We start from the raw sequence: 13,309 nt of genomic DNA on the forward strand, positions 1-13,309 counted from the left end.
GCAGGCTCTCGGGGGCAGGGGTGATGGGAAGAGGTCCCGCGGAGAGACTGGAGCCCAGGGCGGTCAGTCTAGGTCTTTGCAGAGGCCGTGCGCATGGACGACTGCAGTAGTCCCTGCTCGTGTGGACTCTGGGCTGAGCTGAGGGGTCCCCCAGGAGCAGAGGGGGTGAGGCAGGTCTCTCTGGACCACTGCTCTGGTGAGAAAAATCCCACCCTGCAGGGCCAGGGGACCCAGGGGCAGGTGGATAGCCTTCCTCAGTGACCCAGGAATGACCTCATGTATCACGGACTCACACGTGCTTTCCTTGACCCAGGAGCAAGCCATTGGACTCTCTGTGATGTTCCTCAGCTTCCTGATTCCTGCAGGCTGGGTCTTATCCCACCTGGACAGCTACAAGAAAGGCTCCGCGGCGTGACGGCTCCGCAGCTCGGGCTCCAGGCGCACGACGGAGAATTGCATTAAACCCCTCCCCCACCTAGTGCTCCCTTGGTGATCGTGTGATTTGTGTACGAGCGTCCCCGTCTCTGGACACTCAGCACTGGGTGGAGGGCTGCTTGGGACACCTGGGCCCCAGAAGCCCCGGGCTGGGAGGGAGTGGGTCAGACACCTCTGTCAGAGGACAGGGGTCCCCTCGTCTGAGCCCCGTGAGACAGGACTTGCTTCCTTGGCCCCAGTGCCCTGTATGTGTTGAGCCGCCCTTTTCCCAGGGCAGGAGAGGAGGACGGAGGCCAAACCCCCACCGAGTCCTATCTCCCGTCTCCTGCTCTCTGATCTCCGAGGCCCAGGCTTGACCTGGGAGCTAAGGCTGAGGAAACAGAACCACGAAGAGGACAAACAAAGGCGTTTATTACATTCTCACACGACACAAGAGGTGTTCCCACCGATGGAGGTCATGGAGATGAGCCTCCAAGTGGTGTCCCCACGCGCTTTCGGGCTACTCCTTCTCATTCCTCGGGGCACATGTACACTCTTGTCTGCCTTGTCACCGGAGACCCGTGACCCCTCCCCACCGTGGGCTACGGGAGACACCCACAAAGGAGGCTTCTCTCTGTGGCCAGGCACCCTGTCAGCGACAGTCCTGCATTCGCAGCAGGGAGAACAGTCCCCACCCCCACCGAGTGCAGATGTTCCTGGTGGCCACAGACGGGGAGGCGGGGGACTAAGTGAGGATGTCGTGGGCCTGGTGCTCCACCAGCATCTCCATGCTCCTCACGTCCGTGCACCAGAACTCCAGGCGGTCCTTCATCCCCTTGATCTGAGGCAGACCAGGACCACACGGGTGTTAGGACACGTAGCAACCCCAGGCATCCATCTCCAGCTAAGTCTTTAGGGCAGGACTAATCAGAGCTGGGGGAGTGGGCTGTGTGAGAGGGGGTGACCCCCGTCAATTCTTACCACAAGGACATTTAAAAAAACTTGCATGAAAGAAAACAGGCAAGAATAGAGGAGATCCACCGGGTTAAATTTCCGGCCAACATGGACAAGACGGATCTGAGCTCAGACCACAGAACTAGGAACGTATCTGATCAGAGTACCAATTTTAAGATTAAAAGGCACCGTCAGCACAACAGCACTGTAATTACGATAAGCTTTTAAATGCAGGGTTCAAACCCAAGACTTGTATTAAATTAGGTTCCCTGAAAAACCCTCCCTCCCCACAGCAGTAATACATTCCCGAAACCCCGTCAGTACTGCCTTCTTCCTACCGGGCTTCCATCCAAGCGAAACCAAGACAGCAGATACCGTCCCAACCCCCCGCCCTGGGGGTGAACGATGTGTTACCTGCTGCAGATCCAACACGCGGGGCTGCACCCAGGTCATGTGAACCCGCTTATCCACCTCGTCAATGCTGCCTTTCACCAGGCCCACCGAGAGCGCCTTCATCACCAGCAACTCCACCTGTGCAGAGAGCGGCCGACGTGAGTCACCCCAAGCAGTGCTCGTCGGAGCTCCGACCCCCGCTGGGTCCAACAACTGTACCTCGTTCACAGTGATTTTAGCACTTTTGGCAATTTCTTCAAAAGTGAGTTGTCTGTGATTGGCAGGTCGTGTGAAAGTCATCTGAAAAAAAATTTGTTAACTATGTTTCCAAATGAAAACTGTCCGAGAACTGACCGATAAGGATGTTTTTGTCAATACTTGCTCCGAAAGCAAGCCTATTCCTATCCCACAAACTGAACTTTTCCTTAACACCAGCCCTGTACGTTTATTGGGAACCGGCTTCACGCAGCTGTCCGCAACGGTTGGTATTCGCGCGCAGAGCAAGCGCTTGGGGCCGCGAGTCAGGGCTGTACGTGAGCTGGAGACCGTGTGGCGGCCCAGAAATGTACGGGCCGTTCCCTCAAGGAGCTCAGATTCTGACAGGAAAGCAGAGGAGCGTGCGGAGAGGTGCGTGCGCTGTGACGTACAACGGGGGGGGGGGGGCTACTTCAGCCCAGACGGTCAGGGAACACCTCTCTGAGGAGGGTCATCTGAGAGGAGACGCGAATGGTCGCAGAAGACAAAAGGAAGTGGTGGAGGGGGTGCGGCCGGAGTGCCGCTGCGAGAGGCCTGGAGCCTGCGGGGCCCGGTGGGCTCGGCTGCAGGGTCTGGAATCTCGGTGGTTCCCGCACGCTCACCTCCATGAGGCACAGCAACTGGATCTTCCTCAGAAGCTGAGCCTCGTTGGCTGCTAAATCAGGCTGAGAAGGAGAAAGACACCAGTTACATAACCTGCACCTCGATTCTTCCTACAGACGGAAGGAAGAGAAACCCCGCACGTCCAAACACGGTATACCGCGGGGTCACGGAGGCTCACTTTTCTCAGGGCGCCATCAACGGCTGCATCCCCGAAAGCCCGTGCTCCCGCCTAAGGCACGCGCGAGGCGGTGGGTACTAATGCCTCAGACGCCGGGGGCAGGACCCAGGCACAGGCGCCACAAGGAGACTTTTGGCACAACAAGGCAAGGATGGACCCGCCCTGAGCAGGTCCCAGGGCACCGCCTGTGCGGTCCCCTCCGTGGAAATGGGGCCTCCCAGGAACACAGCCCCTAAGCTGCAGGGAGGCGCTCCGAGCACAAAGACGGCAGAACTTCAGAAAACGGCACTGCCGCGAGGTCCGGCACAGGCCCGTCCACACGACCCGCACCGCTGCCCCAGGTAGCTCACGGGTTACTGCCGAACAGAGACCAGAGACAACGGGTTCCCTGCCTCAAGCACGGAGGAACCCCTACGCCGACGCTTCTGCCACAGGGACAGCCGGGTCACTCTTCTGAGGGCCCACTGCCTCCGGACACGGCTCCTGCCACTCAGAGGCTGCTGGCAGTGCACCTCTGAAGCTCCGGCCGGCCGCCCTTCTTCCCAAGGGGCACACGTTCTCCCAGGGACCAACGCACAGACTAGAAGACCGCAGAGAGCGGGGCTTGCTTCCTGCCTCTTCACAGCCCACTCACATCTACTCAGCTCCACTATGTGTGAATTCTACAAGTTTATTTTCAACTTTGAGAAAACCGAAGTTTCAGAAAAGTACAAAAACAATAATCCCCATCACTACAAACAGCTTCGTAATATTTCCTTCTAATAATTTAAAAAATAAACTCACTACAAAAGCTCAGGTCCTCGTTAACACCTCTTCTCCCTAGTCCGCACCTCCCAGCGGCTCCTCTCCTCGCCCAGTGCCCTCGCCCCTGCTGACCCCTTTCCCTCTACACGGCCCGACCCCACCACCCCCTTCATGGCCCACTCCCGTTCCGCACAGATGGCCTTGCCTTCCCAAACCCTGGGCTCTCCCCGGCTCTCCTCACTCACTCACTGTGGCCACAGACCCTTGTCTGTTCAACAAATGCTAAAAGCTGCCACATCCTCTTCACTTGGCTACATTCGGCTTGCCCCGAAGACCAGACACAGAGCATTACTTCTTCTGGGCCCTCTGTGACACCTGTCCGCCAGATGGCACTCCCCTATCCCATTCTGTTGGCAGGGCCGCGCACCACCACAGCAACCAGTGACCACCGCGACTGGCCACTTAACCCCCCGCTCGACAGCAAGACTGGCCTGTCTTCGTCTCCTGTCTCCCCAGTGCCTGGGCCGTAGAGGGAGGGCGAATCCCCGGGCAGGTGTGGGCTGAAGGACAACCAGCGATGCCGCAGGAGTGCTCAGCCGTCCTTCCCACGACTGACCTGCTGGCCCCAGGCGGTCTTCAGCGTCTGGAACCTCTCTACATTGCCGCTGTTAAAGGCATAAAGGGTGTCGATCAGCCACTGCCGGTCGGTGGTCCTCAGGGACTCCAGCACGGGGTGCATGAGCTGTGAGGAGGACAGGGTTAGCCGGCCGAGAACCGCCAGTCGCCCCCTCGCTAAGAAATCTGTGCCCAGGGTCCACTTACAAGTTCTCCAAAGTTAAAAACTCCCTCGCCAAGAAGTCCTGCTAGTCCCAGCGTGAAAGCTCTCTCCTGCTGCTCAGACACTACGGCAACAGCACACCTCCAGTGACACCCCCGTTAGGAGATCAGTCCTGTTTGGCTTTAAAAATCTCATAAAAAAGTAAAGAAACCATTCCCTGTAATGGTTCTATCACAAAGCCTTAACGTGTTTTTGTAAAAACTTTTATCTCTTTTATTGATTTTATTTTTTAGAGAGGGAAAGTGGGGAGGGGCAGAGGGAAAGCCAATCTCAAGCAGGCTCCATGCCCAGCACGGAGCCTGAAACGGGGCTCATCCCAGGGCCCCGAGATCATGAGCTGAGCCCAAACCAAGAGTCGGACGTTTTCAAAGTTCTGAGCCACCCAGGTGCCCCATTAGTCATCTCTTTTATAGCACTGGCCTAACTCAAGTTATACCTAGGACCACGTATACAGGTTTTGTGGGGAAGACATTCATTTGTTTACTTATTTCTACCTAAGTATGTGACTCTACGTGTATTTGCAACTAACCTACTTCCTGGAAGCATCACCTCACAAGTCTCGTTCCGTCACCTCATTAGCCTCTTCGGAACAGCGTGAACGTACTTCCTGTTCCCATACAATTCCCCACTCTCCTGACTGCACTCCTTGCTTTTTCCAGGATGCTTTTCTTGAGATGCAGGAACTAACACTGCAGTACTGTGTTTAAGGAGCTGCTGGTGTCCACAGCAGCTTCCACAGTGAACCGTGAGAAACATCTCAAATGGGCTCCCACAGTCCTTGTATTTTCCCCAAAACTTATCATTCACTTTCTTTCCATTTCTCAGACCCTTGAAGGACTTTTCTAAGGTACGTGCCTGGGTCTGGTTCAGTTTTCGCCACCAGAGCCTCAGGTGCAGGGTCTCACCGCGCCCTTCAGGCTGCAGAGGCCAAGGGAGACTCCAGGAGGACCAGTGAAGGGCGACAGGGCACAGCCTCGTTTTCACCTGCGCTAAACGCCCACGGCAGACCCGGGGAGGAACCGACACTGGCGCGGCTCTCTCCACCCTCTCCCACCTGGGCCTTCCTCAGCGAGGGACGCACACGCCAGAGCAACTTCTGACAGCTGCTGGCACGCCTCCAGAGCATGCTCCTTCGACAGCGACTTCCACGGCTCCACGTTACCTGGCAGATCCTTGATGTCGACACAGCCCAGAAACCGCAGGGCATCTTTGTAGTAGGCGGCGTGGTTTCCGACTGTTTGGTAGTATTTACTGGAGAGGTCGTAGAAACGGCTGTGAACGGACGTCACACCAGGGAGGCTGTTGAGCATCTCTTCCACATCCTCAATTGTTTCCTATGCGCAGAAGCAAGATCGCCCTCCTTTTTAACTGAAAGCACTTTTAAGGCAACATATGACACAAAGACTGATGGGACTATGTTAAAATGGAAAATTCAGTTCATCCAAGACACACACGAAAGAACGAAAACGAGCGACAGACTGGGCAAAGGCATCTACGGCACACGTGACACAGCAGGGGTACGGCCCACACTCTAGGAGAACTCTTAACAAACCAACAGGAGGAAAGCGACACAAGGAAAAATGGGCCAAAGACAAGACATTAACAGGCAATTAACAGAAGTGGAGACCCGAATGGAGTGGTCACGAGAGCCCCAGTGAGACGGCCCTTCACCTCCACCAGACTGGCAGGAATTTAACAGTCTGAAAACACCACGTGTGGCCCTTTGGAAGTGCCAGTGCGGTGCCGCCGGGCAGTGCGATGCCGGGGAGTGTGCGCCATCTTGCGGAAAGGCTTGACCACACTTGGTAAAGGCGCACGGCACACACTTCATTACACCTGTGCCCTCACCTGTAGGCACATGTGTTGGTGTGATTCTGCCCGTGTATACACAAGGCACCGGGCACAGAAATGCTGGTAACTAACAGTGCTGTTCGTGACAGGAGGAAACCCTGAATCCCTTCCACAGGAGATTGATGCCCAGGCTGCGAAACAGTCACCACAGTAAAACACCCAACAGCGGCAAGTGTGAACGGCCCCGCACTAACACACAGACTCTCCAACCTCACACCGAGCCAGTAACTTAAGACAATGCCACATGTCACCTGACTCACACCCGATCCACAGAGCGTCAGGAGCCCCACAAGCATGAGGACCACCAGACTTGCGCTGCTGGGACAGGAACGTGCTCAGAGGGCCCCACGGCTCCAACCGGGCAGTGCTGCCTCGACAGAATTCTTTCCGTAATATTTTATGGCTTTTAATAGGTCTTAAAATATTTCAGAACAAAGCGTAGTAAGTATGCACGCAGGACAGGACCGGGAAGCAGTTAAGAAATACGAAGTGTTCTTTTAGGACAATGAGAATACCAACACCTACCCAGTATTTTCTCAAATACTGTGGATACCAAAAACCCAAACCCAAACTCAAACTCCAAACAAATGCAGGTAGTCTGGTTCAACAAGATGGACTGACCACATATAAGTTGGCCTTACAGCCACCCATTTGGTCCCCCAAATTACACTAAAATGGAAATAAGAAACAGACAAGGATTAGGAGGCAGACAGGGTCGGGAGCAGCCTGTGACCTGTCGTGGTGAGTGGGCTGACCCTGGTCCACGAGGGCCCACACGGACAGTCTGAGGCTGCCTGGACCCTCCTGCTGACAGACGTGCCCAGGGCAGTCCTCTTATGTTAAAGGGGAACAAGTCTCATAGCAGCAACTGATTCTCAGTGGTTTGGGGAAACAAAACCAAAACCAGCATGCACGCCTGCACGCACAGAATGACGGGGCGAAGAACTGTCAGCACTGGGAGTCTCAGAGAGAGGATGTGTGTGAGAGCTCTTGGTGCTGTGTTTGCAACTTTTCTATGCTTTAAAACCACTTGAAAAGGTAGAATGGACAAATAGGATTTTCCCCCTAAAACATTAAACCACTTTGTAAACCAAAGACAAACCTCTATTATGGCAACCTTACCTTCGTGACCTGTAGGTCCCCGATGTTTAATTTTAGAGCCCCAATTGCAGTTTTACACAGGATCACTGCCTCATCGCTGCTCTTCACCTACAGACGTCAGACACAAGAGGACCTGAGAAGTGTGGGCAGGAGGCGAACAGAACATCTGCACACTGGCTCCACTTGTGTGACTAGAGACACGCTGGTCTCTGTAAGGTACGTGTGGCAAGTGTGGACACAAAACTGTAAGTCACACATGTTCTCAAGATTTGACTCAGACTTCCTATTTACCTTTTCTCGAGTCTTTTCCAGAAAAGTAAGAGCCACATTGGGATCTAGAAAAGGCAGAAGAACAATGTCAGAAGAACCACCAATAGAGTATTCTTAGAGATTAGTTCCTACCAACCACAACACAGGCGGGATAATTTTGAGGCTTACATCATACAATAGAACATAAAACGTATTTTAGAACCCGGTATTTTCTATCAAAATGTAAAAGTTTAATTATCTTGTATTTCAAAATCATTTTAATTGCCATTTGGATCTGCTCCTTTATGACACAAAGTGAGACTCACCAGTCATCTGTCTGACTACGTGAAGAATGATTTCTACCAGGGACAAAGGATTCACCCTGAAATAAAACACACCAGTCTATGATTGTCGTTTAGCTTCAGTGTTTCATGTTTAAAGTCAAAAACTGACAAAGGTGTTTTACCTGTGTTCAAACTCACTGATGAAGTTTTCATAGAGCTGTGGAACCAGAACATGTAGCGTAAGTACAGGATGTCTTTCATTCTGCAAAATCAAACATGACCAGCAGGCCCGCCACATGGCAGGTGCTGCAGAAACGGTGGTGGAATGTCTGGAGACCCACACATGGGTTTATTAACCACCAACGCATTACTGAAGAAAGCTATGACTCTTTTCCCTGGTAATTAGACCCCTGACCTTTAAGAATCTCCTAAAACAGATTATCAGTTTGAAAGACCCAGTAACCTTCCGATTTTAGAGGGCTGCAGCCGATATGACCAAATTTATTAGCCATTCAGCAAATACTCGAGTACTTACTCAGACTCTTTGCTAGATACTACAGACACAGGATACGGAAGATGAAAGTCTGGCGTTCAAGGATTCCTGACCTAACAGAGCAGACTTATAAACAAATAAATGACAGGACCATGACCTAACAGAGCAGACTTATAAACAAATAAATGACAGGACCATGAGTTTACAATCGAAGGAAAAAACCCCTCGTGGGTGGATCTACCAAAAGGAGAGTTTCCAAAGATTATTCCAGAAATGGTGATAACTGAGTTTTAAGAAGGAAGAACATTGGAGAGCTGGACAAATCTGGAGAGGAGGCATGGAGTTGGGAGAACATTCCAGACAGGAACAAACACGCGCAAAGCACTGAAGAAACCCTGTGCTGTGTTTCAGGAGCACTTCTCAAGGGCACAAACAGTGGGAGGTACTGGGGCTTTTCCTTGTCCTGAAGGTAAGCCCGAGTCCGTGGAAACACATGATCACACGTCCACTTTACAAGCATGACTGCAGGCAGGGCGGGTAGGGTAAGGGGGGAACAGACGGAGGGACAGAGACCAGCCGAGGCTACTCGTCAAGACAGGAGTGAGTGAGTAAGAGCAGTGAGGGCAGAGGAAGGGTCCGAGAGGTTCGCTGGTCACAGGGAGGGGAACGGACAATGACCTCTGAGGTGACTGCTGGGTAACTGGGCAAAATGGGAAGAGGAGCATCCAGATAGGGTCAGCCTGGATGAGGAGAGTCTGCGATTCCTCAGCCACGGGCGATGTCCCAGTGAAGAAAATGTGGCGTCTGTGCATACGGAGCGCGCATAAAAAGACAACATGGATGACATCGAAGGGCGTTCTGCCTAGTGAAGTCAGTCAGACAAAGAAGGACAAATACTGTGTGACTTACTTCCACGTGAAATCTAAAAAAACTGAACTCACAGATACAGAGAACAGACTGGTGGTTGCCAGAGGCAGGGGATGGGGGGTGCAAGAAATGGCCGCAGGTGGTGAAAAGACACAGATGTCCTGTCATGAGATAATTAAGTCCTAAAGACAGGCTACAGCAGTGACTCTAGTGAACCACACTGTGCTGTGCATTTGGAAGTTACCAAGAGAGCAGATCATAAAAGCTGTCATCACAGAAAGGAAGAAAGTCTAACTGGGAGACGGATGTTAGCTAGACTTACTGTGACCATTTTGCACCCACACCCCCACCCCCAATCATCACACTGTACATGTTAAACTAATACAGCATGACACGTCAATTACTTCTCAAAAAAACTTGGGGGGGGGCGCCTGGGTGACTCAGTGGGTTAAGCTGCTGCCTTCGGCTCAGGTCATGAACTCAGGGTCCTGGGATCGAGTCCCACATCGGGCTCTCTGCTCAGCAGGAAGCCTGCTTCCCTCTCTCTCTGCCTGCCTCTCCATCTACTTGTGATTTCTCTCTGTCAAATAAATAAATAAAATCTTAAAAAAAAAAAAAAAAAAAAAAACTTGGGGGGCGGTTAGAAATGCCCCTAAAGCATCAGTTAGTTATTTAAATCTGGCAACCAGCAAGGGACGCCGGGGTGGCTCAGTCAGTTAAGCGTTTGTCTTTGACTCAGGTCACGATCCCAAGGTCCCGGACTGAACCCTGCATCAGGCTCCCTGCAGAATGCAGAGCCTGTTTCTCCCTCAACCTCTGCCTGCCACTCCCCCTGCTTGTGCTCTCTCTGTCAAATACATAATCTGGTACCCAGCAGAGAGCCATCTAAATCAAATGGCTTTTTCATTACAAAGGACTACTTCAAATATATCTTTTTCAGTAAGAAAGCATTCTCAACTTTTCTTATTTTTTTTAAAGATTTCATTTATTTATTTGATAGAGATCACAAGCAGGCAGAGAGAGGAGGAAGCAGGCTCCCCGCTGAGCAGACAACCTAATGTGGGGCTCGATCCCCCTAATGTGGGGCTTGATCCCAGGACCCTGAGATCATGACCTGAGCTGAAGGCAAGAGGCTTAATCCAATGAGCCCCCCAGGCACCTCTCTCAACTTTTCTGATACCCGTTATAATTTATGCAAAAACCCCTCCAAAAGTAAAAGAAACTCAAAATTACTACTGGTCACTCCAGATTCATGAACACTATGTACTGGAAGTTCTGTGGGCCGAGTCTCACCAATTTTTCAAGGTTTGCTTGCCCACTGAAACAGTAAACACCAGTCTGCTGACCAGCGTAAATTTTATGTTACATGGGGTTGAGGGAATATTTTCTGGGTAGAAAGTGATTTAAAGACAAAAAAACAAAGGATAGAGATGAAGAATCACGAATTATTCATTGTTATGACACAGAACCTTAGGAAACAAATATTAAGAAAGCTCTAATTCGTCATTTTCCCACATAATCCAGAAGACAGAATGCCCGGCAAAATCTTTAGGTTTACCGATGAATACAAGTTCCTTTGAAGTAGTAAAATGTCAAACTGGCGGGTATAAAACACAAGAAACTCTTAGGACCCCAGGTGTAAGCTTCGCTGCGGGCATGTATAAAGTGGTGTATCCAGGGCGAGTACCTCAAGCCAACAAGAACTAGTGCTGGGCTCCAATGCAGGTGTAAATCTGATTTACTCAGAATCTGAGAGAAAGGCATCAAAGAGTAAGATGTTAAGAAAGACCTGGGGGCGGGTGTCTGTCAGGGACTACAGGGAAGGCTTGGGCAGAGAATTTTGTTTTTCTTCCCTGTTGACAAAATGCTAAAAGTGCTCACTACAGAGGACTCCCCCCTCTAAGCCTCCCCACCGCCGAGGGAAGCACAACAGAGGATCTACCTTCCACACCCCCCAAGACAAAGCATTTGGGCGGGCAAGCAGAAATCAGTGAGTGGAGGAGGGTGATGACGGTCACCTGTAAGACTCCTCCACTATTTCCCACCCCCCCCCCCCACCGACCTGAAGAGCAGTTTCCAAAAGTGCAGTACTGAAAAAGAGGGTCTACGAGCAGTAAGATACGGGGCATCCTGGGCTAGAAGACCGCGTCTCAGGCAGCGACTTCAGAGGAAGCCACACTGTATTTGAAGCTACTTGTGCCACCGACTAGCTGTGACCTGCGGCAAGTCACTCCCTCTCCTGGTGTGGGCCTCCACATCACAGGAACAGGGAAACAGCAGGGCCACCTGCCCATGCTGTCGTAAGGGCGCAGCACGGACACTGACTGTGAGGAGCTGCAGTGTATTAATGGAACGCTCACCTACTATTTTTAAAACTCCTTTACACTGGTACCATCGGACCTGGTGCGGCACATCATTTACCTTAATGAGGCCATCTCCTTGGGCAAAGCATGGGTCCTGCACAAAGTCAAGCACCTGGAGCGTCAGCTGATGCCACAACCTGAAAAAGATAAGGCCCTCAGACGGGTCAGCAGACGCCCCGGCCCTGACAGTCCCACGAGCACCCAGCGGTGCGGCCTGGGTAACAGGAAGCCAGCCGGAGCGGGCGCTAACGGGCCAAGCTCTTCTCCCGGAGAACCCTTTCCAGACGACCTCAAGAGCTCCCGCGAGGTGGGCCTGAAAACACGGATTTGGGGTCACACACGTGTACGCAGAAATCTGGCCCTTCTACTCTATCTCGGGGAAGCAGCTTCAAGTGAGCTTGTTGCCTCCCCTACACGGGGTGCACGAAGCACGAACCGGGCAGACGCTCGCACCCTCTCGGGAAGCGGCCGTCCGCTGGAAGCCCGAGTCCGCCTTCCAAGCACGGAATGAAGCGCCGGCAGCAGGAGGCTGCGGAGCGGCCCCCGACACGCGTCCATCTTGCCCGGCGCCAGGCCGCCCGCAACGCCCGCGCGTCACTCCGCGCGCGCGAAGAGCGGCTGGGGGCCGCAACGCCCCGCTGCCGAACCCGCCCTGCGTCTACCGAGGCCCGGCCTCGGCGGCCTCGGGCGCACAAAGCCCAGCATGGGGCGCAGTGGAAGCAGGGACCACGCGAGGGCCGGCGCGGCTGAAGCCCAGGGCGCGACCAGCCGCAGAAGCAACAGGGAAGCACAGCGGCTCGGGGCTCCGGCCTCTCCGCGGCTCCGCCGCTGACCCAGACGGCGCAGACCCAGCCGCGCGGCGGCGAGGCCGAGACCGGAACCGGCTGCTCACGACGCGCGGCGGCGCGACCTCGGAAAGCGCCTCTGCTCGTCCGACCGCGGTCGGGAGCCCGCCGCAGCCCCTCGGCCAGGAAGCCAGGGAGGCCTGGGTCCCCCGCGCTCCGCCTACGGCTCTGCTCCGCAGTCCCCGCGGGCCGTCGGCCCCCTCCGCCCTCAGGCACCTCCGGCCGGGCCCGCGCCCACTCTCCGCCCTCAGCGCCGACACCCTCGGCCCCTCAAGCCCCCCCGCCCCCGGCGCCCTCTCTGCCCGGCTCTCCCGGCACTGGGCCCCGGGCCCTCGGCGGCGCGCTCACTTCTTCGTGTAGAGCTCCTCCAGACGGTGCCACACGGCAGCCTGGCCGGGGCCGGAGCTCTGGCTCTGCTGCAAGAAACCGGGAACGTCCTTCATGACGGCAGGAAGGCCGGGGCCGCTCGCACGACGGAGACGGTACCCGCGGGGACGGCCGCCGGAAATGCTCACTCACTTCCGGCGCCGCGGCGCGCGAGGCAGGCCGGGAGCGCGCGAGGCAGGCCGGGAGCGCCCGGGCGGCCGCGGCGCGCGCGGGTCGTCAGGGTAACGGCGCCTGCGCCGCGAGACAAGATCGCTCCGGGGTTTGTGCCCGGCTTCCCGCGCAGACCGCCGAGCCGTTCCGCGGTACGAGGGCCTGGGGCCGGCCCGGCCTCCGACCGGCTTTGCGGCCTCGGCCCTGGTGACGCGCAGGCTCTCATCTCGATGGGGACCGCGGTGACAGCAGCGTCTGAACCGTGGCTCGCGAGGACGGACTGAGAATGCCGTGAGCGGCCGGAGCAAGTGCTCGCAGAGTTCGCCTCCCCGTCCCGGCT

The 13,309-nt window shown here is 54.5% G+C and overlaps 1 protein-coding gene across 5 annotated transcripts; it reads right to left on the reverse strand.

The window, feature by feature from the left end:
- Window positions 1-832: 832 nt before the first annotated feature.
- Window positions 833-13,021, reverse strand: PSMD13 (proteasome 26S subunit, non-ATPase 13). Of its 5 annotated transcripts, none has more exons than XM_082749506.1 (13): window positions 12,781-13,021; window positions 11,646-11,724; window positions 8,047-8,081; window positions 7,907-7,962; window positions 7,623-7,666; window positions 7,353-7,439; window positions 5,542-5,713; window positions 4,364-4,443; window positions 4,158-4,283; window positions 2,619-2,681; window positions 1,981-2,061; window positions 1,783-1,899; window positions 833-1,255 (listed from the first exon to the last, which is right to left on the reverse strand). In XM_082749506.1, exons 1-13 carry the CDS (start codon window positions 12,873-12,875, stop codon window positions 1,160-1,162), a joined length of 1,131 nt encoding a protein of 376 aa, XP_082605632.1. In that variant the 5' UTR covers window positions 12,876-13,021; the 3' UTR covers window positions 833-1,159. The 5 variants fall into 5 exon arrangements, with proteins under 5 accessions (XP_082605632.1, XP_082605629.1, XP_082605630.1 ...); XM_082749503.1 differs by having other exon boundaries at window positions 5,434-5,713; XM_082749504.1 differs by having other exon boundaries at window positions 8,047-8,126.
- Between the last annotated feature and the right edge of the window lie 288 nt (window positions 13,022-13,309).

Source organism: Mustela nivalis (assembly GCF_964662115.1).
Source record: "Mustela nivalis genome assembly, chromosome: 9".
In the NCBI taxonomy this organism is placed as follows: Eukaryota; Metazoa; Chordata; class Mammalia; order Carnivora; family Mustelidae; genus Mustela; species Mustela nivalis.

Excerpts from the sequence above, each read along its gene's own strand:
- PSMD13 (XM_082749502.1), bottom strand. The coding sequence starts at position 12,875 with ATGAAGGACGTTCCCGGTTTCTTGCAGCAGAGCCAGAGCTCCGGCCCC. Across the intron at positions 5,714-7,352 it reads GGGACCTACAGGTCACGAAG|GAAACAATTGAGGATGTGGA; the intron begins GTAAGGTTGCCA and ends TTCTGCGCATAG. Across the intron at positions 4,284-4,363 it reads TTTTTAACTTTGGAGAACTT|CTCATGCACCCCGTGCTGGA; the intron begins GTAAGTGGACCC and ends TCCTCCTCACAG.